The sequence below is a fragment of the Antechinus flavipes genome, chromosome 4 (genome assembly GCF_016432865.1).
Source record: "Antechinus flavipes isolate AdamAnt ecotype Samford, QLD, Australia chromosome 4, AdamAnt_v2, whole genome shotgun sequence".
Taxonomy (NCBI): domain Eukaryota; kingdom Metazoa; phylum Chordata; class Mammalia; order Dasyuromorphia; family Dasyuridae; genus Antechinus; species Antechinus flavipes.
This window is the reverse complement of record NC_067401.1, coordinates 193,465,273-193,490,462: the sequence shown is the minus strand read 5'-3', so window position 1 is coordinate 193,490,462 and position 25,190 is coordinate 193,465,273. Positions and strand designations below refer to the sequence as shown.

The 25,190-nt window shown below is 34.6% G+C and overlaps 1 protein-coding gene across 4 annotated transcripts in view; it reads left to right on the top strand.

Moving 5' to 3' along the window:
• ILRUN (inflammation and lipid regulator with UBA-like and NBR1-like domains) overlaps positions 1 to 25,190 on the top strand; it is a 186,626-nt gene that overhangs the window by 84,084 nt on the left and 77,352 nt on the right. For all 4 annotated transcript variants that reach the window (XM_051996440.1, XM_051996439.1, XM_051996441.1 and 1 more), the window contains exon 4: positions 24,352 to 24,680. In XM_051996440.1, the coding sequence (XP_051852400.1) occupies positions 24,352 to 24,680 (329 nt within the window). The remainder of the gene's footprint in view (positions 1 to 24,351; positions 24,681 to 25,190) is intronic.

The window sequence follows — 25,190 nt, the reverse complement described above, 5'->3', positions numbered from 1 at the left end:
GCACTCGCTTCTGTTCCAATTTTTCCACCCCCTCCCCTAGATGGCAAGCAGTCCTATATATGTTAGATATGTCGCAATATATCCTAGATACAATATATATTTGCAGAACCGAACAGTTCTCTTGTTGCACAGGGAGAAAAATATTTGCTATTAATAAGATGTTCTGATACTGATGAAAGTTTAAACCACAGAAACAACTTTGTCAGCAACAATTTTTGTATGTTAGATTTTGTTAAAATAAATTCATTATTCATCTGTCTTTTAAGCCACTCTTGTTTGAACCTTCATGTTGGTTTTGAATATGAACGTAAACTACCTTGTCAAATTTAAGCCAGTTCGTGTATTTTTCATTTTACATTTAATGTTCCCTACATATACACTCCATCTCTCAGCAAGATAAGATAAGCCTTTTAACCAAAAATTTAAGAAGAAATGGGAAAAAATATTTTACCACAACCAACCAACACATTGACCTTCCCCACTTCTACAGTAAAGGTGAAGGGAAAAATCTTTCCTCAGTTCTTTTCTGTGATCAAACTTGGCTAAAATTATATAGTATTCAGTTTTATTTCCTTGTGATTTCACTTTATGTAGCTGTAGTCGCATGTACACGCTTTTCAATTTGCTTTTTTAATCTCTGCATCCATTCATGTCTTCCCATGTTTCTCTTTCTCATTCAAATTTTGTTACACAGTAGTATTTTATTCACATACCACAATTTGTTCAGCCATTCTCTAATTGATGGGTACCTATTTTGTTTCTAGTTCTTTGCTAACACAAAGAATATTATTTGAATGTTTTAGTATGTATATTAGTTTTTTGTTTCTGACTTTGAATTCTGTTGAGTATATGCCTCGGAAGTGGGAGTACTTTTGTTTTTAACTTAAACATAAAAAAATACTAATAAGTTTTTATTTTTCAAAATAAACAATTTCACCATATTTAAGATGTATTGGATTACCTGCCAGTTAGGGGAGAAGGGGTTGGAGGAAGGAAGGGAAAATTTGGAACAAAAGGTTTTGCAGGGGTCAATGTTGGAAAAAAATTACCCATTCATATGCTTTGTAAACCAAATATGTATATATATGCAAAGATAATTTTCTACCATTCTCCCTTGCAAAACCTTGTGTTCCAAATTTTTCTCCCTCTCTTCCCATTTTTTCCCTTCCCCTAGACCAGAGGTAACCTAGTATGAATTAAAATAGATAGCAAATAATCGAATATGGGCTAAATATGTACAGTTCTTCTAAATATATTTACACATTTATCATATTATATAAGAAAAATCTGCTCAAAAGGAGAAAAAAAGCAAGCAAACAACAGCAGCAAAAAAGGTGAAAATACTGTGTTGTGCTCTACATTAAGTCTGCATAATCCTCTTTCCCGATGAAGATGGTTCTTTCCATTACAAATTTATTGGAATTGCCCTGAATCACCTCATTATTGAATAAAGCCAAGTCCATCATAGTTGATCATCACATAATCTTTTTGTTGCTGTGAACAATGATCTCCTGGTTTTTCTCACTTCACTTAGCATCAGTTGATATAAGTCTCTCCAAGCCTCTCTGAAATAAGAAATAAATTTCTTATAGAACAATAATAATCCTTTACATTCATATACCATAACTTATTCAGCTATTCCCCAACTGATGAGTATATACTCAGTGTCCAGTTTCTTGCCACTACAAAAAGGGCTGTCACAAACATTCTTGCACATATGGGTCCTTTTCCCTTTCTTAATGATCTCTTTGGGATACAAACCCAGTAGAGCTGATGCTGGATCAAAGGGTATGCACAGTTCGATAGCTCTTGGGCATAGTTCTAAATGGCTCTCCAGAATAATTGGTTCAGTTGACAACTCCACCAACAATGTATTAGTGTCCCAGTTTTCCCACATCCTCTCCAATATTTATCATTCTCTTTTCTTGTCATCTTAGCCAATCTGAGAGGTGTGAAGTGGTACCTCTGTATTTCTTTAATCAGTAGTGATTTAGATCATTTTTTCATTTGACTAGAAATGCTTTAATTTCTTCATCTAAAAATTGTTCTTATCCTTCGACCATTTTATTAATTGGAGAATGACTTGTATTCTTAATAAATTTGAATCAGTTCTCTGTAATTTAGAAATGAGGCCTTTGTCAGAAACACTGGATATAAAAGTTTTTCCCCAGTTTTCTGTTTTCCTTCTACTTTTGGCTGCATTGGTTTTGTTTGTACAAAAACTTTTAAATTGGATATAATTGAAGTGATCTATTTATATTTCATAATATTCTCTAGTTCTTCTTTGGCCATAAATTCCTTCTTTCTCCTCAGATCTGAGATGAAGACTATCCTTTGTTCTTCTAATTTGTTTACAGTATCACCCTTTATATCTAAATCATGAAGCCATTTTGACCATCTCTTGATATAGGTTGTTAAGTATTGATCAACGCCTAGTTTCTGCCATATTTCCCCAGCAATATTTGTCAAATAGTTTCTTATCCATGAGATAGACAATTTAGTCGCTTTTCTCACCTAATTTCAAGTTGTTATCCAGAGTAGTAAAGACACAATTCAGAACTCCATTAACAGTGCCAGTGTTTCTATAGCCCTTCCAACGATTCCTGTTAATGGTGGAAGGTTTTTTAAAATTCTTTTTGTCTTTGCTTATTTTTAATAATATTAGGTAAAATGCAAGCAATGTTTTTAATTTATATTTCTCTTACTATTAGTGACTTGGAACATTTTATATGGTCATTTTAAATTTTCTGTTCTGTTAAAAACTTTTCCTGACCTTTGATCATTGTATGTGACCTGTTGTTGTTGAAATCAGAATGATCCTTTATATCATTATTTACTTTTCTGAAAGTTCGTTACCATCCTTAAGAGAATGTACTCTTATTTTACTTATTGAAATTTTGTGAAGAATTATAGTCAGCTCACTATGAAGTTCCATTTTCTTCCCATCCTTTTTTTTAAAAACATTGGGAAAATATTTTTCTATCTTTGAGTACTGTTCAGTACTTTTCTGTTTCTTCATTAGCTTACAGAATTCCCTGACATGGGCTCTGTAATCACATCTGCTTTTTTTTGTTGTTCTTTAAATTATAAATCATCTCGGATTGGCAATTTTTTAACTCATCAAATAGGTAGTTACTGCTGTCTTTTCATTTATCTTAGGTTTCAGATCTCTTTTAGCTATTTTTCTAATTTTCTAATTATTTTTTTAGGAAAGAAAAGAAAAGCAGATTTAAGATTTGAGCTACTTTACTTTGATTCTGAGTTGTCACAATCTTGCCTATGCTGACCAGAAGTCAGTTTACTGCTTCCCTTGCCTTGGGAGCTCCTATTTCTTTTTGAGGCCAGAAACACCAAGTGTAGAGAGACACATTTTAAGATCCTAAGTGAGACTCTGAAGTGAGCCAAGATCGAGAATGTTACTTTCTACCTTTTGTCACTGGAGCCACTCCCCATCCACTATTAAAACTTAATTTCTTGTGGTCCTTGTGATACTGAAATACTGGAAAAAATATTCTTTATTCCTCTTCTCCCCAAATCTTGCTTTTTCTACTCTATTTATTCCCTTTGGCCTCAGCTCCTGTCCTTTCTCTATTCTTGTGCTATGTAACCCTAAATGCTATGTAAGTTCCCACTTTTTCAACGGTATCCTCTGTAATTCTCACACTATATTAAACTAAATTCCTTTCCTTCATGTTTCTTTCACCTTTTGCCCCTCTCTGCACTGAGACCTGGCTCCCCCTAATAACAACATTTATCTTGTTTTCCTTTCTAGTACTGGTTCCATCTTTTCTCATATTCCCCAATTTATAGTCTCAGAAGTAGAGCTTGGAATATTTCTTGCTCCTCATCATCACTATTAGACTCACTGTCACTGAATAATCTCTTCTCCTTTGAGGATGAGTGCAGATGTATCACTTGAGCCTATTCCTGGTGATTGTTATCTACCAATTTCCTGGACATTCTTGCTGCTTTTTCAGTGAGTTCACCCTGATTTATTTCCTTTTTTCATCCTACCCCTGCCCTCATACTAAGAGACTTCAGCAGACATATTGATATTCACTCAATCCATCTTAAGAATTACTTTTTTTACTTCTCTACAGCTATATATACAGATAGTCACATCTGATAACAGTTTCATATCTACTATGTTTTATTTCTCCTGAATTTATTTATTTTTTGGTCATCACTTCAACAATGCTATCTACCTACCAACTCAGTTCTTTACACCAGGTAAGACCTTTTTACCTTCTATTTAATCTGATTCTGTACTGTCCTCTATTGTCCTCTTTGTCCATTTTAGTTAAGAAATCTTGAACTGTTGTAGTGATTAAATGCATAATGCTGCTCAAAGCAATGAGCAAGAACCAGAGACTGCTTCCACCAACTCCCACCATTTTGTCTTTGATCTGGCAGCCAGTGTGATTCATGAAACTATAGCATTATTGAGGCCCAGTGTCCTCAAGGCCATTATTCCATCATTCCCACCTCAAGCAGTCTAGATCCAAATTCATTTGGGATAAAGAGATGGGGCATCTTCTGGAGCTGCTTCAGGCTGATGAGGAATGTAGAGTTGGCCCTACCTAATGGAGTCCAGACTGAGGAGGGGAGACAAGTGACTTGAAGGTGGTGTCAGCAGCAACCAGGGGGTGCTCATTGTCAAAATCAGGTTTCAGATGATTTCGGGTTAACCAAGTAATTAGAATTTCATGGCTTGGAATCTGGAGGAAACAACTTAAGAAACAAGTAGACTGTCAATAAAAAGTTATTATAAAATTAAAAAAATAAAAGAAAACAAATAAATAAAAGGATTAAAGCCAAAAAAAAAAAAAAAAAAGAGAGAGAGAGAGAGAGAGAGAGAGAGAAAAGAAACAAGTAGATTAAAAATGTAAGAACCAAAAATAAGCCCCCCCCCCAAAAAAAAAAAACAAAACAACAAAAGTGGAATTAGTATGGGGGTTACTGGGAACCCTGGGAATCCCATCCAGAGGAAAACTGGGGGGAGACGGGAGAAGATGAGGCTATCATGAATGTCTCACATCCAGACAGGTTTTCCTAGAATAAATACCAAAAAACATTTCCCCCAAAACCTTGCTTTTGTTACTTCAAAGGAATTGTGCCCTTATGATCTTTAGCAAAAACAGTAGAGCCTTTTCAGTCTTACAAGGGGTGGCTTTTACCCAATTAGTACAGGTGTCAACAAAACCTAAGGCAGTTTGAAACTCCTGCCCCAGGGAGCTTTTGTGCAAATCCAATTTTCCCTCAAGTATGTACTCCTCCTTCATTTAGGCTCCAAGATGGGGGAGGGGGATTTAACAGGTCTTTCAGAATTTACTTGCCTAGGACCTATATGAGGACTTGTAGGAGTCAGGAGTTGGGGAATTAAAGGTGCCATGGTTAGAGGCAAACAGGCATCAGCATATTCAGCTGAATCTGCAAACCCCTTTCCCCTTGGCCTAAGTGAATCCCTTTTTTGTTTTCCTTTACAAAACATAACAGAAACCTTTCTAGATCAATGGATAACTTGCAGTAATTGTTCCCTTGCATATTTAATGGGTGAATGTTTGGCTATCTACATACATACATACATACATGTCCTTTCTATATAGCTCCCAAGACAATGCAAAATATGAAAGCCATATTTGGAGTTAATATTAGTTAAATAATATATTTTAATAATAATAATAGTCAAATTGTAAAGCCCTGGTATAGGCAGAAATGCTCTTTACCTTGGTAGAAAGATAGATTCTCCAATGATTATTCTAAGCTCACTCCAATAAGGTGAACTTAGAAGCTTCCTCAGACTATGGCATCTGTTGCTCTAAGGTGGGGGGGGGGGGGGTCATCCCAAAGACACTAATTTTATTTGAGAAATAAGCAAGGACTCTGGGATTGGGTCCCAAGGACTGAGTCAAGACACCTAGAAACTAGCCCTGCCATTCTTCAACAAAGAGGAAAAAGGCTTTAGGTAGGGCTAAGGCTGGGGGAAGAGTTCAGTTTAGCTTTCAAGGTTTTAAAAAGCCTTGGTTTTATCAGGACCTTGGTAATAAGCATAGTTAGGTGTCCAGATTTTACAAAATCAAGCCATGCCCAGGAAAGTACATTTCTTAGAGATTTCATCTAGCTGTTTTGCCTTCCTTTCCACAGAGCAAAAGGGAGATGGGAGTTAATTCATGGCCCAAATACTTAACAAACTGATAGGCAAAGTAGGTTTCTGATATAGAAACTCTCACCCCAGAAAGCCAGAAAGTTGAGTTTTTATGGCAGCAGCCAGAGAACCTTCCAGGGCTGGGCTACAGATCAAGATTTCATCTGTATACTTGTATTTTGCTCATGGCTTCTACTGACCACTTGCTCTGATTAAAGAAATTTGTTATAAGAAGAAAAAGCGGGGACATGGTTGTAATAGCTTCAAAACTGATCCTTTAGGGCCTAAGTCTGAGAGCACATTCATGACAGGATTAAAACATCCTTAGCTCTGTTTGACAGCCAATTATGCAGTAACAATTCCACCTCTTAGCCAGACTCAGGAATAATCATTTGGGAAACAGAAAAAGAACTGGGAAATTGAGTCAGAAAGATCCTACCTTAAACAGAATCTAAGGTTGTCCTCCTAGCTCTTGCCCCAGATAATTCATCCAACTGTAACAGTTCAGGAAAGCATCCCTCTAACTAACTTAATGCCATTTCTCCAAACAACAGGACATAATGATCCATGAGGAAATCGTATCCAAATGTGAAACTCAAAACAATATTAGTTACAGTCCCAAGAGATTTCATTTCAGTAGCTAGTTTCACCAATTAGAGGCTTAGGGTCTATATTTAAAAACAACAACAGCAGCAGCAACAAACTTGTGCATAACCTGTTACATGTACCTGCAAGGCACAGTCAAAACTAGTGCAGGGATATTAGATTACATTTCTACTCTAGGTACTTCAAGAAAAGCTATAGATCATATTTGTTATCATATTCATTAAACAAGAAGGTCATTATGCACTTAAATAAATATTAAATAATTTTGCTGAAGACAGATGGAGACCTTGGTAGAAATAATCATTTTCAGAGAACATGCAGTTCTAACAAACTTCTTAAAAGAGAGTATTGCTAAATTCTTGCTAAGCTAAGCATTGCTAAGAATCTTTGATACATCAAAAATATCTTTGCCTTAAAACAGCTATAAGCTTGAAAAGTTTAAAAAAATTCAGTTATTAACACCATGAAACATAAACCATTTTGTTAAATGATAGAAACAGTCTATGTTAAAGGAATCTTATTTATCCCAAAAGGGGTTCAGAACAAGGGCTGTGTTCTTGGATGCTTCCCCTATCATGTAGTTAGTGAGGAAAGGCTCAAGTTAGCATATCCCATAATTATTCCCTCATATTCCAACTGATCCAAAGTCAAACCATGAAATCATGCAGTTTTCAATCTCCAATTCCAGATAATTTACCAAAAGAAAAAAAGTTTTTCAAAAGTGTTAGCCAAATTATCACATGTATTTTCTTTCTTGTGTGGAAATTTCATATTCTTTATCACAGTTATAATCTGATACCCACTAGTTACATTATTCTTCTTTTAAAATCTTAATTTCACAAAACAAAACTTATAAATTGCATAAAAGGCAATAGAACACTTTATGCAAACATGTGGCTTCCTCATTAGGGTTGAGTAAGTTATCACAGAGAACTTTACTTAAACAAGGATTTAAATTTCTAGTAATAATGTTTAAATATTTGCACACAAATGTCTAAGGTCTTGTGCTTAAAAGTAAATAAATTTACAATTCTATCAGATAGCACTTAATAGTCATGACAAATAGTAAGAAATTTCATCATGTAAAATTTGCAATTCATCTTGATATCTAAGGAGGTAGCTCAACATTTCTGGTGTAAAAGTCAATCATTAACATTGTTGGTGGAATTGTGAATACATCCAACCATTCTGGAGAGCAGTTTGGAATTATGCTCAAAAAACTATCAAACTGTGCATACCCTTTGATCCAGCAATGTTTCTACTGGGTTTATATGCCAAAGAGATTTTAAAAAAGGGAAAGGGACCTGTATGTGCATGAATGTTTGTGGCAGCCCTATTTGTAGTGGCCAGAAACTGGAAACTGAGTGAATGCCCATAATTAGAGAATGGCTGAATAAATTGTGGTATATGAAAGTTATGAAATATTATTGTTCAGTAAGAAATGACCAGCAGGATGATTTCAGAAAGGCCTAGGGGGACTTACATGAACTGATGCTGAGTGAAATGAGTAAGAATAGGATATCATTATATACTTCAACAACAACACTATATGATGATCAATTCTGATGGACGTGGCCCTTTTTGTCAATGAGATGAACCAAATCAGTTCCAATAGAGCAGTAATAAACTGAACCAGCTACACCCAGCAAAAGAACTCTGGGAGATGATTAGAAACCACTACATAGAATTTCCAATCCCTCTATTTATGTCCACCTGCATTTTTGATTTCCTTCACAGGCTAATTGTATACTATTTCAAAATCCAACTCTTTTTGTACAGCAAAATAACTGTTTGGACATGTATACATATATTGTATTTAACTTATACTTTAATATATTTAACATGTATTAGTCAACCCTCCATCTGGGGTAAGGGAGAACAAAAGGATTTGCAACTATCAATGCTGAAAAATTACCTATGCATATATCTTGTAAATAAAAAGCTATAAAGCCAATCATTAGAAATTGTTCCTACTTAACAAAGTTGTAAATTATCAATAAACTCATTCCTTCATTGGGATCTATGTAATTCAAACAAGTTATTTCTCCAGGAAAACTGTCTTACTCACCAAATAGTTTTAAAAACTTAACAAACTTCCAATTTAAGAGGAATTGCAGAAAAAGATTCTCCTTCACTTCCTGTTTACTTTCTTTGATTGACATCTACTTTCTTTGTTCTCTTTTACTTCCCCTCAATTCAGAATTGTATACTTTCAGGTCTCTAGGCTTTTAAAGTACAAAACTGATCCCAGATGACGCACTTTCAGTCATAAGCTAACTTTCAGTTTTACAATTTTAGAAAGAAACCATTTTCTTTTTGATTTTGCCAGTCCACACAGATCTTTTTCCTCTGTGAATCAGAAAAGGTTATGGGCCTGATAATGCAGACTAGACTGTTTGCTGCCAGATTTTAAAAACAGCTAACCACTTTTCTGTTTTTCCTAAAATTCCCAAACTCTTAAATCTTCTGTTAACACAGTGAGTGCAAAGAGATTACAATTTACATAACTCTTTAGTAGGCTTTGATTAGAGCTCCTTTAAAACTGCTTTTACTATATATCTCAAATAACAAATTTCACTGAACTTAAGTATATTTTCTTTCTCTCCTTATCACCCCTTCATCCATGTATCTTTGCTGAAGTCAGGGATTGGAGAAAGGGGGAAGAAGAAGAAAGACTCTATTCTATGCACTATCCTCCTAATTCTGGGGAGGCCTTAGTTTAGTTGAATTTGTTTTCAAATTACTTTACACACACACACACACACACACACAAATCATTTATCTCAACATTGGCATTATATATTGATCACATCTAAAAACCCATGTAAAGATATCATATATGAAGCAATTAAATCCAATAAAGTTAACAATTATAAAGCATTTGTTTTATGCTAAGCATCTCTGTAATCTTGAAATGACCAATTGTCAAATTCCCCAATGATTGCTCTCAAAAATAATTAGCTAACAAGCCCTGGAGTCCACAGGAAAAAGTAGGAGTTAAGGGTTTAAGAAATCTTTCCCAGTGTTTCTAACTACATCATAGAAGTTGTTCTTCTTGCTGGCAGCATTTTAAATCTTTCCAGGTAACAAAATCTAGCTCACAGAATAAACATGACACAGACATTCTGTACAAAGACACAGACACAGACAAAAATGACATGGAAGGATTGTCCTGTCCCCACACAAAACAGTAATATCTCATCATTTTCTTTTTATCTTTCTCTTTATTCTTTGGTAATTCATATTTCAGATTTTTGCCCCAAAGATTGGGTTTGGACTGCTTCCTTCGCCATTTCCTTCTGGGAAGAACAGTTCCAATCTAATGACTTGTGAGCCTGTAAACCACAGATCTATCTTCTTGATCCCCATCCAGCAGTCACCCAGCATGCCCCTGCTCTGTGCCATTTACCAGAACTTCCTTCTAGCTTATTAGGTGCCACCTCTTTCCTTGGATTACCAAGCCTAAGGGTCCCATTCAGCCTAAGGGCAGACCAAGGGCACAGGCAGTGCTCTTACCCCTCTGGGTTATGCACGAACAAGTTACCTGACTGTCTTGTTCTTGGGCTTCTTCAGAGACTCTATGTCTGTTTTTTATCCAGGGCTTCTGTCTCTGGCCCATACTTCACATTCACAAAAAGGAAGGCTGAGAGTCTGATCTTGAGGATGGTTGCAGAAAGCTCAACCTGATGCCTGTCTTGTATTAGACCCCCCTCCAGCCATCTCTCTGAGAAATCACAGATCCTAGATGAGTCCCCATAAACTGTATGGAACAACAATCCAACAATCCTTACCCAAATTGACTACTCAGAGGCATCTCCAGATACAAACAGAAAATTTTAATTCAATTTTTGCAAGAAGGTGAGGCAACATACTATTTATATTTAGACAGTCCAGAATAGAGTAACACATGGCAGAAACAGAAAATGGATGATATAGCAGAAAAAACGTGAGTACACTTCTCCTTCCTGTTGATTTTTAAATTCATTGGATGGACTAAAAAAGAAAGTAACCATTGACCAATGGTCAGCAATATTGTCTACTTCCTATGGCTCATGTGACTTCCTGAAACTTAGGCATAAGGTCCTACAAGAAATCATCTTGTTGCGTTTGAGTGGTCTCTGTTCCTAGTGGTCAAGAGATTAGTGGCAATAAGAGAGTTGTTAAGAATCCCCTTTAAATCGGGGCCGCAGGTTTTAGGAGTGAGAGAATTCACTCATTCCCAAATTATTAGTGGCAAAATGAAAGTTTATTTATTGTTGGATAGAAATCAGTTTCTTGTGGGAAATGGAGTTTTGGCACTGAGAATGCTTTCTCAGTAGGCAGGAGGATCCTGGCAGCTGAGAGTGACAGAGATCTCAAGCTACCTAGGCCCATCTGCAAAGACCTTAGTTGAGGGAAGCTGTTATATTGGATATCTTGGTGGGGGGTGGGACAGCCTGAGCTGATCAGACCAGGATTCCTCAATTGAATGAGAATTTAGAATTTCTATGGGAGTTGATTCTCTCATCCTGAAATGTTTGGGCTCTGTCTCAACTCCTTGGAGCCTGGGAGATTCTGATCAAAGGGGACACAATCTCAGAGTGATAATCTTAAAGGGACCACAATTTATAGTGAAGGAAACAGTTCCCTCCTGCCTCAGTCTGGTCCCATTTAGTTAACATTTTCATATCTGAGAAATCACTATAGTCAGAATTTCCATATATCAAAAGTAATTACGATGAATGATTCTATATGATTGTAACTTATATATGCTATAGTGAAGGCTCTATGAGAATTTTTGTTGATTTGATTTTTAATAAACTTCTTACAGCAATTAATGGCAAATCTAGTAAAAGAAGTAGAGAAGGTTGGAAAGGTCAGTAGGCGCAGAGTAAAGGAAGAAAGCTTCCTAGGTAGGCACAGTCAGAGAAAATTCCCCAAATCAAGAAATTGAATTCCTTTTTTATGAAACTACCAGGAAGCCAGTGTCACTAGATTGAAGAGTTATGTGTTATAGAGTAAGGTATAAGAAGCCTGGAAAGGTAGAACTGGGTTAAGTTATCTGGTTTATCTGGCTTTGAATACCAGATAAAACATTTTGTATTTGATCCTCAGAACTACTGGAAGTTTATTAAATAGGGGGTGATAATGGTTGGACCTCTGTTCTAGGAATAATAAAAGAATAGACTACCTGTAAATTATATGTAGAAAAATCTTAAGTCAGCATTACAAGAAATATTACAAGAAAGGAAAATTGCTAGAAAAAGAAGAAAAAGCAAGAAACAGGCAAAAATCCATCAATCACCATCTAAAAGGGATCACTGGAGGCAAGTTTCAAAGCTCCTAATTTAAAAGGAGAAAATTTTGAAAGCAATAAGGAGAAAAAAATTTAAACATAATGGAGCTATAATAAGGATTAGGAAACTTAGCAACTACTGTGTTGAAGATCTTTGAATACTCTTTAAGTTGTAGAACAAAAGAGCTGCTTTAAAACTAAGGCTTACATTACAACCCAGCAAAGTTAAGTATAATCCTAATGGGAAAAAAAAGGATATTTAACAACTGAAAAACTGAAAGACTTTCAAGTATCTGTGACAAAAACAGCCGAACTTAAGAAAAAATTTGACATTTCCAGGAGAAATATAAGGTAAACATTAAGGACCAATTATAAGGGACTCAATAAGGAAAAATTATTTGTTTCCTATATATGAAAATATTATCAGTTCTTTTATGACTCATTTGGGTAGTTTGAAAGAAAAGGGGAGCTAAGGGGGTCACTTAAAAATAAAGTTATAAAGATAGAAAAAAAAGAGCAATTATCTAATATAAATAAGGCATAAAAGGAAAAATTGATTCTGAAGAAGCTCACATAGAGGAGAACATGTAATACTGAAATCTTACTCTCAGCAATGTTAAGAGGGAACAATATAAAGAAATGAGAGGGGACAGCTAAGTGGCGCAGTGGATAGAGCACTAGCCCTGAATCTCGTCTCGGACACTAAATACTTCCTACCAGTGTGATCCTGGACAAGTTACTTACCCAATTGCCTCAGGAAAAACAGAACAAACAAACCAAAAGAAATGAGAGGATAAGGGAGGAGAGGGAATAGGTGGAGAGAAAGAGGATGATACGAAAAAGAGATCTTGAATGATTGGGTAGGTTAAGGAATAGGAAATCGCCATGTGGGTAGAAGGAAAGCAGAAGGCTGAGGAGGGATAGAAATAAGAGTGAGAAGGTTAGTGAGGAAAAAATAGAAAGAAAATATTCTAGTAATTATAGTGACTGGGAGCAGATCAAAAATTTGAATTTAACATGTTGCTTTCAGGAAATGCTATAGGAATGAGAGATACACAAACAAGATAAAGATCGTGAGTAAAATTTATTTTGTAAAAAGTTATGTAGTAATCATGATCTCAAAGTAGATTATCTTATTTACTATTGTTTTAGACCACTTAAAATAATTGGGCAAATTTAAAGCTAAAATAGATTTAATTAAATGAGAAAATTAGAAAAACTACACCGTAATAGCCACATTATTCAATATTGCTTTAGCTCATTTAGACAGTATAAAATAACTGAGTTCTGTTAGGCACATGACAATGTTTTTTCTCATTTTGTATTTAAGTTTAAAATTATTTTAAAATTTATCAATAAAAATAATCACGCAAAACAAAAGAATAAAAGGAATTAGCTGGGGTAGGGAAAGGTTGAGAGTGATGGGAATGCTGCATTTGGGATGGAGTTGGGGTGGATCTGAATTTGGACTTTAGTCCAAAACCTTCATTATTTAGCTATTTAGCTCCCTTAAGCAGCAAGATTTGTTTCTGTTCTACTCCCCAGTGCCTTTCACATGGTAGTTTCTTAATTTGAGTTGATCTATGAAAGAAAAGAATGTGAGAAAGATCTGGAGAGAGATGGGGAAAAGGTTTGATAGAGAAAGGACAGTGAATATAATGTTAAGCTAACCTGAGTATAAATTTCTGGGCCATTTTGAACAAGCATGTTCTCATAGGATTATGAAATCCTGAGCAAAATGTCCAAAACCCTGAGGGAATGGAACACAAGTGGCATTTTTCATTTTCATTAACACTACTTTACGATCGAAACTTCGGAAAGTAACAAATTTGGCAAGTGAACACCTAGTTTTCACAGACTAAGGGCTGAAATGGACCTGAGAGACCAAGATATGGTATGTTTCTGTATGCATTCACATACCATAGTTCTTTCTCTGGATATGGATAATATTTTCCATACTGAATTTTTTGGAATTGTCTTGGATTATTGTATTGCTGAGAAGAGCTAAGTTTATCATAGTCAACCATTTTGCATAATGTTACTGTTACTGTGTACAATGTTCTGGTTCTGCTCATATCACTCAGCATTAGTTCACATAAGTCTTTCCAAGTTTTTCTGATATCTCTCTGCTCATCATTTCTTATTGCATGATAATATTCCATTACATTCATATACTACATCTTGTTCAGCCATTTTCCAGTTGATGGGTAGAGTCCCTCAATTTCTATTTCTTTAGCAGCATTACTTGAGATTCCCCCCCTTTCTTTTATTAGATGATACTTATTATATATGATATATATGCCAATTATGCTGAAATAGTTATCAAAATATATTTTTAAAAAAACAAGGGCATGGACCTTGCATTATAAATTCTTAGTCTAATCTAATCTCTTCATGTCACAGGTAAGTGATGGAATCCAGCCCCAATATCCTGACTTTCTCTAGAACAAAAGAGCATGCATATCCTATCTGAGATTTATCTAATCTAATCACAAATAGGACAAGCATGGGAAAAATAGTTTATTCTGATTTATCCAATCATAGGTATTTTTTCCCCCGTGTTCATCTTATCTGAGGTTGTCCAGCTGTATCTGAGATTGTCCAATTTTCTTCCTTTGCCCAATTCTTCTGTTCTTTCTTATTCTCTCTTCTCCTCTCTTCTCTATACAAATTCTTGTCTTGTTCTTATGGCCTTCTACCTCCTTCAAGGAGTCTAGCCCACTGAAGGCATAAACTTCATTAAATGCCTTACTTGGTTTAGGCAATTGGAAATTGATTTGGAAATGGTCTGAGTCTTAATTCTTTAGAGATACTGCCACGCATGCCTTAGTAGCCAGTGTTCACCAAGTACTTGGTTGGATTTCTGAGGTCCTAGTGCCTATAGACCTTCCCCTATGTGCCGCAAATTCTCTCTGTATGAAACATCCTCTATTTGCATGTCCCTTTGCTCATTAAGTCCTTTCCCTGAAGGCCAGAGTACACAATAAATAGCAGAGCTGGAAATTGAACCTTGGTCATCTGTATTTAAAAATAATCTTGTACTTTTCACTGTATTAGTCTGCCTCTTGTAGATCCATTTCTTAAAAGAGTATTGTTAGATGACTTTTTAATCTCTAAGGAATTTTTGGAAATTAGTCTTAAAGCAATGTTCTTGATAAAATGAGTCATGCTTACTGATATAAATTGAATGACTTCGCAGTATTTTGGCAATTGGTAGTCATTTCATTGTCACTGTTGTAATTTTGCAAGTTTAATTGTCTATAATTCTATTCATAGCATTTTGATTACAAAGTCAGTAGACTTTGGCATACATTATAACCTAAAGTTGCTTGTTATTCCTTTAGAGCAGGATGGGACACATCCCACCCAAGAACCATATAAAGCCTTCAAAATCATTTGCCTAAGGCACTTGCAAGTGAAGATAAGCTGAAAGTTAGATATAGCAATATCCTACTGTTGATAATTTTGCATGATTATATGCAATGATGTTAAAAATATTCAAATGGCCCTTGATAGAAAAATGTTACCCTACTTCTGCTTTAGCCAGTCAGGACTCTAAAAACTTGTCCTTAATCTTTTAAGACTAAAGATTGTCTTTTAAAAGACAATCATAAGTTTGGCTTCTTTATCTCATCCTTTAATTGAAAGTGCTCTGTCCAAAGTTAATGATTTCTTCATTGCCAAATCTAATGGTCTTTTCTCGGTCCTTATCCTTTTTGATTTCTCTACAGCCATTTAAAAAAAATGTATTTTAAAATTTTACTTTGTTAAATATTTCCTAGTGACATGTAAAAAAATTTTTTAACATGCATTTAAAAAATTATCCAGTTCCAAATCCTCTCCCTTTGTCCTACTTCTTGAGAAGGCAAGCACTATAGTATCACTTATACATGTGAAATCATAAAAAATGTTTTCATATTTGCCCTGTAGGAAAAGAAAACACATATCAAAGTCCAAGAAAAGAAAAACAAGATTTTAAAAATGTGTTTCAGTCTGAACTCAAAAGTTTATCAATTCTCTCTCCAGAAGTGAAAAGCATTTTTCATCATGGGTCCTTTGGAATTGTCTTCAGCTAAATCTTTAATAATTGATCATTGTTACAATATTTTATTACTGTATACTATTGTACTGATTATCCTCACTTCATTTTGTATGGTTCATTTTTATGAAACCATCTTGCTCATGATTTCTACAACCTTTGATACTATTGATCCCCCTCTTCCCTAGATACTTCTCTAGATTTTCATGACACTTTTTCCTGGCTTTTTACTTTTCTGATCAGTCCTTCTTAGTTTCCTTTGTTGGATGTTCATTTAGTTAGGCGCACTTACTGTGGGTATCTTCTCTTTATATGCTGACATATTTGATATTATCAACTTTTATGGATTCCATTATCAAATTTCTGTCATATCTTTATAGCCAACTCTGACTTCTAACTTCTGCATTACCAATTACCTATTAAAAATCTCAAACCAGGTGTCTTATTACTATATCAAACTCAATATGTCCAAAAGAATGCTCATTATATTTGTCCCAAACCCTTACTGTTTCCCAACTTGGCTGTTAAAGAACACCATCTCTCCAGCCTAGATTGGTGTTATCCTCAGCTCCAATTAAAACTACCCCGTATGTCCAATCTTGTCATTTCTATTTTCACAGTCATAGTTTATAATCCCTTTCACTACTTCCCCAAAGCCACCACCTTGAATGCAGGTCTTTGTAATCGCCTTATATTTGGGGTGTTGGAATAACCTCTTGGTTGCTCTTTCTCCCTCAGGTCTCTTCTCCATTCCAACTCATCTTCTATTCAGCTTTGAGATTACTCAAAGTGATCTTTCTGAAGTGCCTAATTTGATCAGGCTAACCCTTGCCATACACATTCCTCAAGTTACTCCTCTTCCACAAATAACTCTAGTGTTTCCCCATTATTTATAAGATAAATATAAAAATCTTCTTTTTGACTTTTAAAGTCTTTTATATTCTGGCTTCTTTCTCCCTTCATGTCTTTCCTTTTCCAGTGTTCCATGTATTTCACAGTCTTTCAACACTAGTCTTCCTTCTACATAATACTCCATTTCCTGATTCTATGCCTTTTTAATTGGCTATTCCTACCATGTTTGGAATGTTTTCTTCCTCACTTCAATACTCATTTCAGATCCCATTTTGAACAAATGACTTTTCTTGGTTTTCCTTTTGAGATTATATACTGTAAAGCACTATTATACACACAATTGTTTTCATGAGAGCTCAAGTGGGGGAGAGATAACCCTAACTTCTTTATTTTCTCTATACTTCTCATGGAGATAAAATATCCTGAAAATGTACTAAGTTTGTTTTCATTAACCAATTACTTTGTTGTAAGTCTTTGTAGTAGTTCTTACCTCCATCCTCTTTTCCACTATACCTTACTCACTCTTCGACATAGAAAATGTGTATGGAAAGTAATTTCAGTTGAACATTTAATTTGTAGTAGAAGTCAATACAGAGTCCTAAATTGTGAAGACCCTTACTATCCCCTGCTCTTAATCAGGCTTTTTATTTTTAAGGCCCTGCTATTCTTTCTTTGGTTCCATATCTCCTTAGCTTTCTGGGTGATAGTTTGTCCATGGGAATTCCAGAGAGGTACAGATAAGGTGATCTGTTCTGTAAATTCGCCATGTATTGACAGTGTAGACCTTTTCTCTCATGGGAATGTTCTTTAGTAGAACCTTTTTCTGTTTCTTTTCCTTTCTGGGACAAGAGCCGCCTTGTCCAAATCAGTCTTCACTATTGCTTTTAATCTCGGTCTTCTGTACTTTTTCCTTTTTACTCTCCTATTCATGTTCCTTATTGAGAGAGTATAGCTATCATGTTTCACTGTTCATCTGTGAACTTTGTTGAATGTATGTTCCATTATTTTTTCCCCATTCATGTAACTTCCCACTGTTATTCTTTCACATAAAAGATATTGGTGCTTTTGTCCTGGAGTATTAATTCACCTCTTCTGCCTTTGCTTCTACTGCTTATATTAGTAGTTCTTAAATCTTTAGCTCTTTAAGAAATTGTTTTAATCCTTTAATTTTCTGTCTTTTTAAAAAGAAAGCCCAGTGAGCATTTTTCTTTGAAAATAAATAAGAAATAATCATGAGAACTTATTTCATTGTACAGTTTTATTTTGATAATTGTACTTGCTTCTTATACTTCTATTGTTTGGGGTATTTGCAAGTCAAATAATCTTGCCATCTTTTCCCCTAATTCTTCAGATGTCTGTTGTCTATTTCTAGCCACTTATTACAGTAAAGACTACAGATTGAGCTAGTTTGCTTTTTACTAGTTAATTCTGATTTTTTAATTAAATTTTTTTTTAAGTTAAGAAGCATTAATTTTCTCTTTCTTATCTCCCATTTCCCCTTTCCCCGAAGAAATACAAGTCCTTATAACAAATATGGATAATTAGATGAAACAAGTTCTCATATTGGCCATGTCCAGAAATGTATGGCTTCAGAGCAACTAATGAATAGAACAATGGCCTTGGAGTCAGGAGGACCCTGAATTCAAATGCATCTTCTGATACCTGATACTACCTATGTGAACCCTGAGCAAGTCATTTAATCTAATTGCCTTGTCACTCCCCTCCTCTATTATCACACACACACACACACCCCACCTACCTGACTGGAAGTATGTAAAATTCATTAGTTGTATTTTGGAATCTTAAGAGTTCTTAAGTCTTTCAAAGCTATTTATTTTTACTGTGTTGTTGATTTTATATAAATAATTCTCTTGGTTCAGTATGCTTTACCTTGCATCAGTTCATTTAGACCTTCCCAGATTTCTTTGAAACTGTTCCTTTTGTCATTACTTAGAACACAATAAATAGCATTCAATTATGTTTAGGCATCATAATTTGTTTAGCCATTTTCCAAGTGACAGGTTTCTAGTTCTTCATCACCCTAAAAAAAGAGGAGCTATGAATATTTTTGTACATATTTTTCTTTGCTCTCTTTGGGTTATAAATCTAATAGTGGTATTGCTGGATCAAAGGGTGTGCCCAGTTTCAGGCTCTTTGGGGGCATACTTGGTCAAAGTTCCTTTAATTTGCCTTATATAATTATATTAATTATGTTACAATTAACATTCATATTTTAATATTTGTTCAAAGTGATTTTTTTCTTTTTCAAAGATTTATTTTTTCTTGTTTTTATGCTTTTTGGTTTGTCTTCCTGTGGCTTGGACTTTCTCTGCTCTCTTTGCCTTCTTAGTCTTTTGATTTTTAGCATTTTCTATTATATCCCGCCTCATTTTTTATCTTTTCCATTTCCTTCTAGGGCTCCATCCTTCAGACTGAGGCTTCCTGCTTTTGTGGTTCTTCCATGGTGATTAGCTTCTCTATTCATGTTGAAATAAGAGAGGGGAGAGGACAGGAATTTTAGTTACCTTTCCCTCCAATCTATCACTGTTCTCTTATAGCCCATAGCCTCTGCATGACAAATCTTGAGCACTGCTTTCATTTTCTATTTAACTCATGCTTTTTTCCTAATGGCTTAGGTTCTTACACTTTTTTTCAGGTTCATGAATGAGGGTATTTCAGGAAGAATTTTTGAATTTGCCACTAGCAAATTAGAGAGACTATCTCTTCAGTGAACATGTAATCAGTTGGAAGGAGAGTAGAGCTTGTTATAGGATGAGGATAATAAAGGGAGCTCTATTAAAGTTCTCTAATGTTAATTCATGAGATTTTTACCTTACTTAAAGGTTCTATTTTCTTATAGATTCAGCTGTTAACTACATACCTGACAGTTAAGTCTGTTGGGATTCTTATAAGGTGCTAAGTAAGTGGAATTGAGGAGACAGTGGTTAAATTTAGTTTAGCATTGATTTAATCCTACAACAAATAATGGTTTCCTAGTGATACAATGATTGGTGTATACTCAGTTTGGAACATATGAGGAGGAGCTGTCAGGGCCAGGAAGGACAAGCGCACTAGAAACTTTCTGAGGCTGAGAAGATTTATTCCATCTTCCACCTTTGTGCTGGCTGGAGGCTGAAGCTGGCACAGGCAAAGGATTAGCAGCAGGAGCTCTCGGAACCAAGGAGAGAGCTAGGCCTCTGTTAAAGCTACCCAGGCCCCAGGAAAAGAGACAAGACTTTGAAGGAAACAATAAAGGATTTGGACTAAAACTCCTGGCTGCATTTGGGGTGATTACACTAAACTGAAACGAAGGCTGCCTCCAGAAGCCCCCCAAGAAACCTGCTCCCAGAGAATATTATATTTTAGAGAAGAATATTATATAAGCCTTTTAGGAAAAAGTAGGATTGGGGACTAGAGAAATTTGCAAAACTATATTTGTCCATATTCTAGGCACATGATTTTTTTTAATTTTTTAATTGATGTTTTCTGTTTTTACATTGTAGTAATCATGTAGACTAATTCCTTCCTCTTTCAGTCATAAGCTTTCTCTTGGTAACTAAGAAAAACAGTTAAACCAAAACCAAGGAACATGACCATGTACGAAATCATACGAAACATTCATAGTAGTTCTATTGAGGGCCCCAGTTTGGTACTATATTTGGCTTAATTTTAATATTTTCCTTTTAAAAAATTTTTATTGATTTTAAAAAATTGATGATGTCTTTTAATTTTTAATTTATTTTCTTTTATTTTTACCCTCTTTTTTTATTATAGGTTTTTATTTACAAGATACATGCATGGGTAATTTTTCAGCATTGACAATTACAAAACCTTTTGTTCCAACTTTTCCCTTCCTTCCCCCCCAACCCTTCCCCCAGATGGCAGATTGACCAATACATGTTAAATATGTTAAAGTATAAGTTAAATATAATATATGTATACATGTCCAAACAGTTATTTTGCTGTACAAAAGAATCGGACTTTGAAATAGCGTACAATTAGCCTGTGAAGGAAATCAGAAATGCAGGCAGACAAAAATAGAGGGATTGGAAATTCTATATAGTGGTTCAGAGTCTCTCCCAGAGTTCTTTCACTGAGTGTAGCTGATTCAATTCATTACTGCTCTATTGGAACTGATTTGGTTCATCTCATTGTTGAAGAGGGCCACATCCATCAGAATTGATCATCATATAGTATTGTTGTTGAAATATATAATCTCCTGGTCCTGCTCATTTCACTCAGCAGATGATGTCTTTTTAAAACATTCTTTTCATTTACATTTTAGTCATTGTCACAATTTATTGGTCAGGAGAATCATATAGATGGTTTTCACTGGATGAAAGAAAATTTTGTGAGGAGGAAGAAGTGTTGAGGTTGAAGACCAGGAAACTAATTTTAAGTAAATTTCATTTCTCACATGAGTTCATTTCACAAATTATGCTTCATGCCTGGACCCAGCTTATCCCACCACATCTCCACCTGTTGAATTTTTTTTTTTTTTCCCTTTCAAGTCCCTACCGAGATGCCACCTTCTAGTTTTGTTGTCTTACAGGATAGATTTTGGCTTTTCCTATTCCTATAGTTTAGAAGTGAGCTCTTTCTCCTTGAATTGCTTTTTCTTATCTTTCTAATCTCTCTCCTTTGTATTCAATCATATTCTGTCTCGTGTTATAGTTATTAGTGTATATAATCTCATCTTTCCCTCTTCATTGAAAATTTGTTGAATATAGTATCTATGCATTGTTTTGTTTTGTTTTAGCACTTAGAGCAGAGATTCTCTCATGTGCCATTGATATTGTGGTAAGATCTAAAAGTTTCCTTTTCAGAACATTGCATTTAAAAAAAAAAAAAACATAATTGGAGGAAATGCCAAATTTCAGTGAGAAGCTGGTGAAAATAAAGATGTAATTTTCTTTTTTTTAACCAAGCTCCTGAGCTCTCCAGATTTGTTTTTAAATAGATAAAGTATCTTTGATCTAGAGAAAGACATTAAGGATACAATTGTGTGGTGGCAATTAATATAGAAGAGTATTAAATTTAGGCTGCCACTTGATTTTTTTAAATGCACTAGTCAATAAAGAATTGAGGTTTATATGATTTAACTTAAATTTGTCCCTGATTTATATTGCTTCACTCTTCTTGATACTTTCTCAAGTTCCTTAAAGTAAGTTATGTACTATGTATTTTCTTACTATGCTAGAATCCTATGCTGTTTGTTTATGTAAATTTTGAAACTTGGCTCTATCTAGATTGAAGATAACTTTCTGCTCTCCCTTCACATGTAGACCCAGCTTTTTCTTTGTCATAGTGTAGTAATAGAGGACTTTATGTTCCTTGGCTAATTAAGACTGTTCGATGTTAACAGCAGATGGCGCTATATTCCCATTTACATTAGGATTTGGACTTGTTTGATTAATCTGAGAATTTGAGAGCCATTTATATGTTTCTATTAAGACAAAATATTTCCCAAATAGCTCTGAATATTTTAACTAGGAATGCATTCCATACTGAATAATTTCATAAAGCCAGGGTTGCAGAGTATTAGATTTTTAACTGAAATTGAGTTAGAATAGTTTTTACCTTGTTTCTCATTATTTGCTAGTCTATAACTCCTAATCAGTTTTTAAATTTATCCCTATCCTAGCTGTTTAGCAATTATCTGAGCGGGTCGATCGATCTGTTTATCTCTCCAACTGTTCTTTTTAAAATGAAAATCCACTAAGAATGTAAATACTACTCTTCTCTGAATCTTGCCATTTTTTTTTTAAACTGCTTTTCCTTTCTTTTTACTTTTGTTTCTAACTTAGTCTGTCAGTTCAGGAAATTAGGAACTAAATTTTAAAATTTAAATATGTACCACTGTCTTAAACTGTCTTCTTCACTGTACCCTAATCAAGGTGTTCATTTGTTTGAGGCACAATTAGTATTAAATTATAGATATTAATTTTTAAATTATAAATTAATCATTAATTTTAAAAAAAGGCTTGTAAAATATTCATACCTTATATAAAATCCTAGGGTTTATCTCAAAGCTAAATGAACTAGCAAAAAAAAAAAATTGTTCTGTTTCTCATTCTAGGCTTGACTGTAAAGTTATTCTATCTTTGACTTTACTTTCTTCATCTTAAAAAAAAATTGTTAGTATACATGCAGTTTGGTGCTACTAGTCTTTCTTTGCATCATATATATATATATATATATATATATGTTTTTGTCTGTTTCCTTGTGTGCTTCACATTTATTTTTTATATACCATAATATTAAATTACGTTCATATGTTATGATTCATTCAGCTGTTCTCCAATTATTGAAAATATAAGTTGTTTCTGATTTTTTTAAAACAAAAAAATAGAATAGATATGCATATTGCAGTAGTTCTTCTTTCCCCTTTTATGATTTCTTTGGATATACTTGGCATTGGAATCTGTGAGTCAAAAGAGATGTGATTGATTTTGTTGATTTTTTTTTTTTTTTTTTTTGCTATAACCAATCAAAATGTACTAAACTAAGGTCTTATCAAAGAGACAGATCAGATATGTTAAAGTAAAATAGACTGCAGATTAAAATGGAAATTTGCAAATGTTTAACAAGATAAAATTTTTCTAATTAACAAGATAAAATTCTGATTTTCTAAGACAGTATGAAGCTTTCAAGAATTTATTCCCTTTTGAGTTTGTTACTGTTTTAGGTGATCATGATAGTCCCAGAAAATAGATGATGAAGCATACTTCCTTTGTCTTGGTGTATGGAACCATAATATTGCATATACTATCAGTAGTTGTGAAATTGGTTTTCAGCTTTGTTCTTTTCTGTTACATGGGTGGATTATAATGGTGATGTGGAAAAGAAATAAGGAAATGACTGGTATAAAAAAAGATAACCCTTTTAACTACCCTCTCCCCCAAATCATCAAGAAAGTTTAAAACTCATAAACATAAAATTCAAGTATTTGTTTCCCCACAATTATGCTACTATTGGTGAAACCAGTTTTTTCTCTCATTTTTGCCACTTTTAATGAATATTAAATGTATGAATTCTTGATTTATACTTCTTTGCTTATTAGGAAATCTTAACTTTTTATGTGTTTAATAATGATTTATATTTTCTTCATTTAAGAGTTGTGACTCTTATCTCTTTGAATGTACTTAAAGTGATAAGACATAAACCACAACTATCTAGTTTTACTGGGAATTATACCTTTTATATTCTTGCCTAGATGACCATTTTACTACAAAGGACTCATAAAAGCTGAATTCTAAATTTAAAAAGAAAACATTTTGTGTAGAAATGCCACAACAGCGGTTCTTAGATAGCCCTATTTTCGTGCCTGTTAGATGCAGTCTGGCCCATAGACTAATTCAGGGTTAGGTTTCCCTCTGTCATAGGGCCTGAGGACGAGTCCTTGTATTCATATGAATTGGCTTTATTTTTCAGATGTCATCTGGGTGATTCTCAGTGTGGAGGTGGGAGGACTTTTAGGAGTAACGCAGCAGCTGTCATCCTTTGAAACCGAGTTCAACACACAACCGCACCGCAAGGTAGAAGGAAACTTTAACCCATTCGCCTCTCCGCAGAAGAACAGGCAACCAGATGAAAACAACTTAAAAGACCCTGGGGGTTCCGGGCTAGGCACTATCAGCAAAAACACATGGGTTCCTGCTCCTGACCAAATTGAACAAGATCAAAACGGACTGTCACAAAACTCTGTAAATCTCTCCCCCAGCAGTCACTCAAACAACTTATCGGTAGTGACTTACAGTAAGGTAGGTGCCCTAGGAGAAATGGAGAAGGGGTAGGTGATGGGCCTTGGTGTTTGTTGTCATTGCAGACTTCGAAGCCCAGAATGCCGTTCATCTAAGGAGTTTCTTTTCAAACACTTAACTCTCTTGTTGGCCCTTATGTTTTTATAATATCTTAAAACAACAACAACAACAACAAAAAGCACAACCCTACTTTAAAAAATCTTCATGTCCTGTAGACTTTGCTACATCCACATTTTCAAATTTTCTTTAGTTGTTTTGGTCTTTTTTGGGTGCTGTAAAAGACAGTGAGGTCCTTCAATTTCTTGAGTATTATTTAAACAAAGTCAAAATATCACTAGTTCTGCTTTCAGGTTATATGTAGATGCCCTTATAAGTTCCCTAAAAGAGTTTGAAAACAAAATTTGAATTTGTCCAGGATTTGTGGTTCTGAGGGGAAAGACCAGTGCAGTACTTTGGACCCAGGCATTGTCATTGGGTCTCTTCAGATATTCTTATTCCAGATAGATGCAG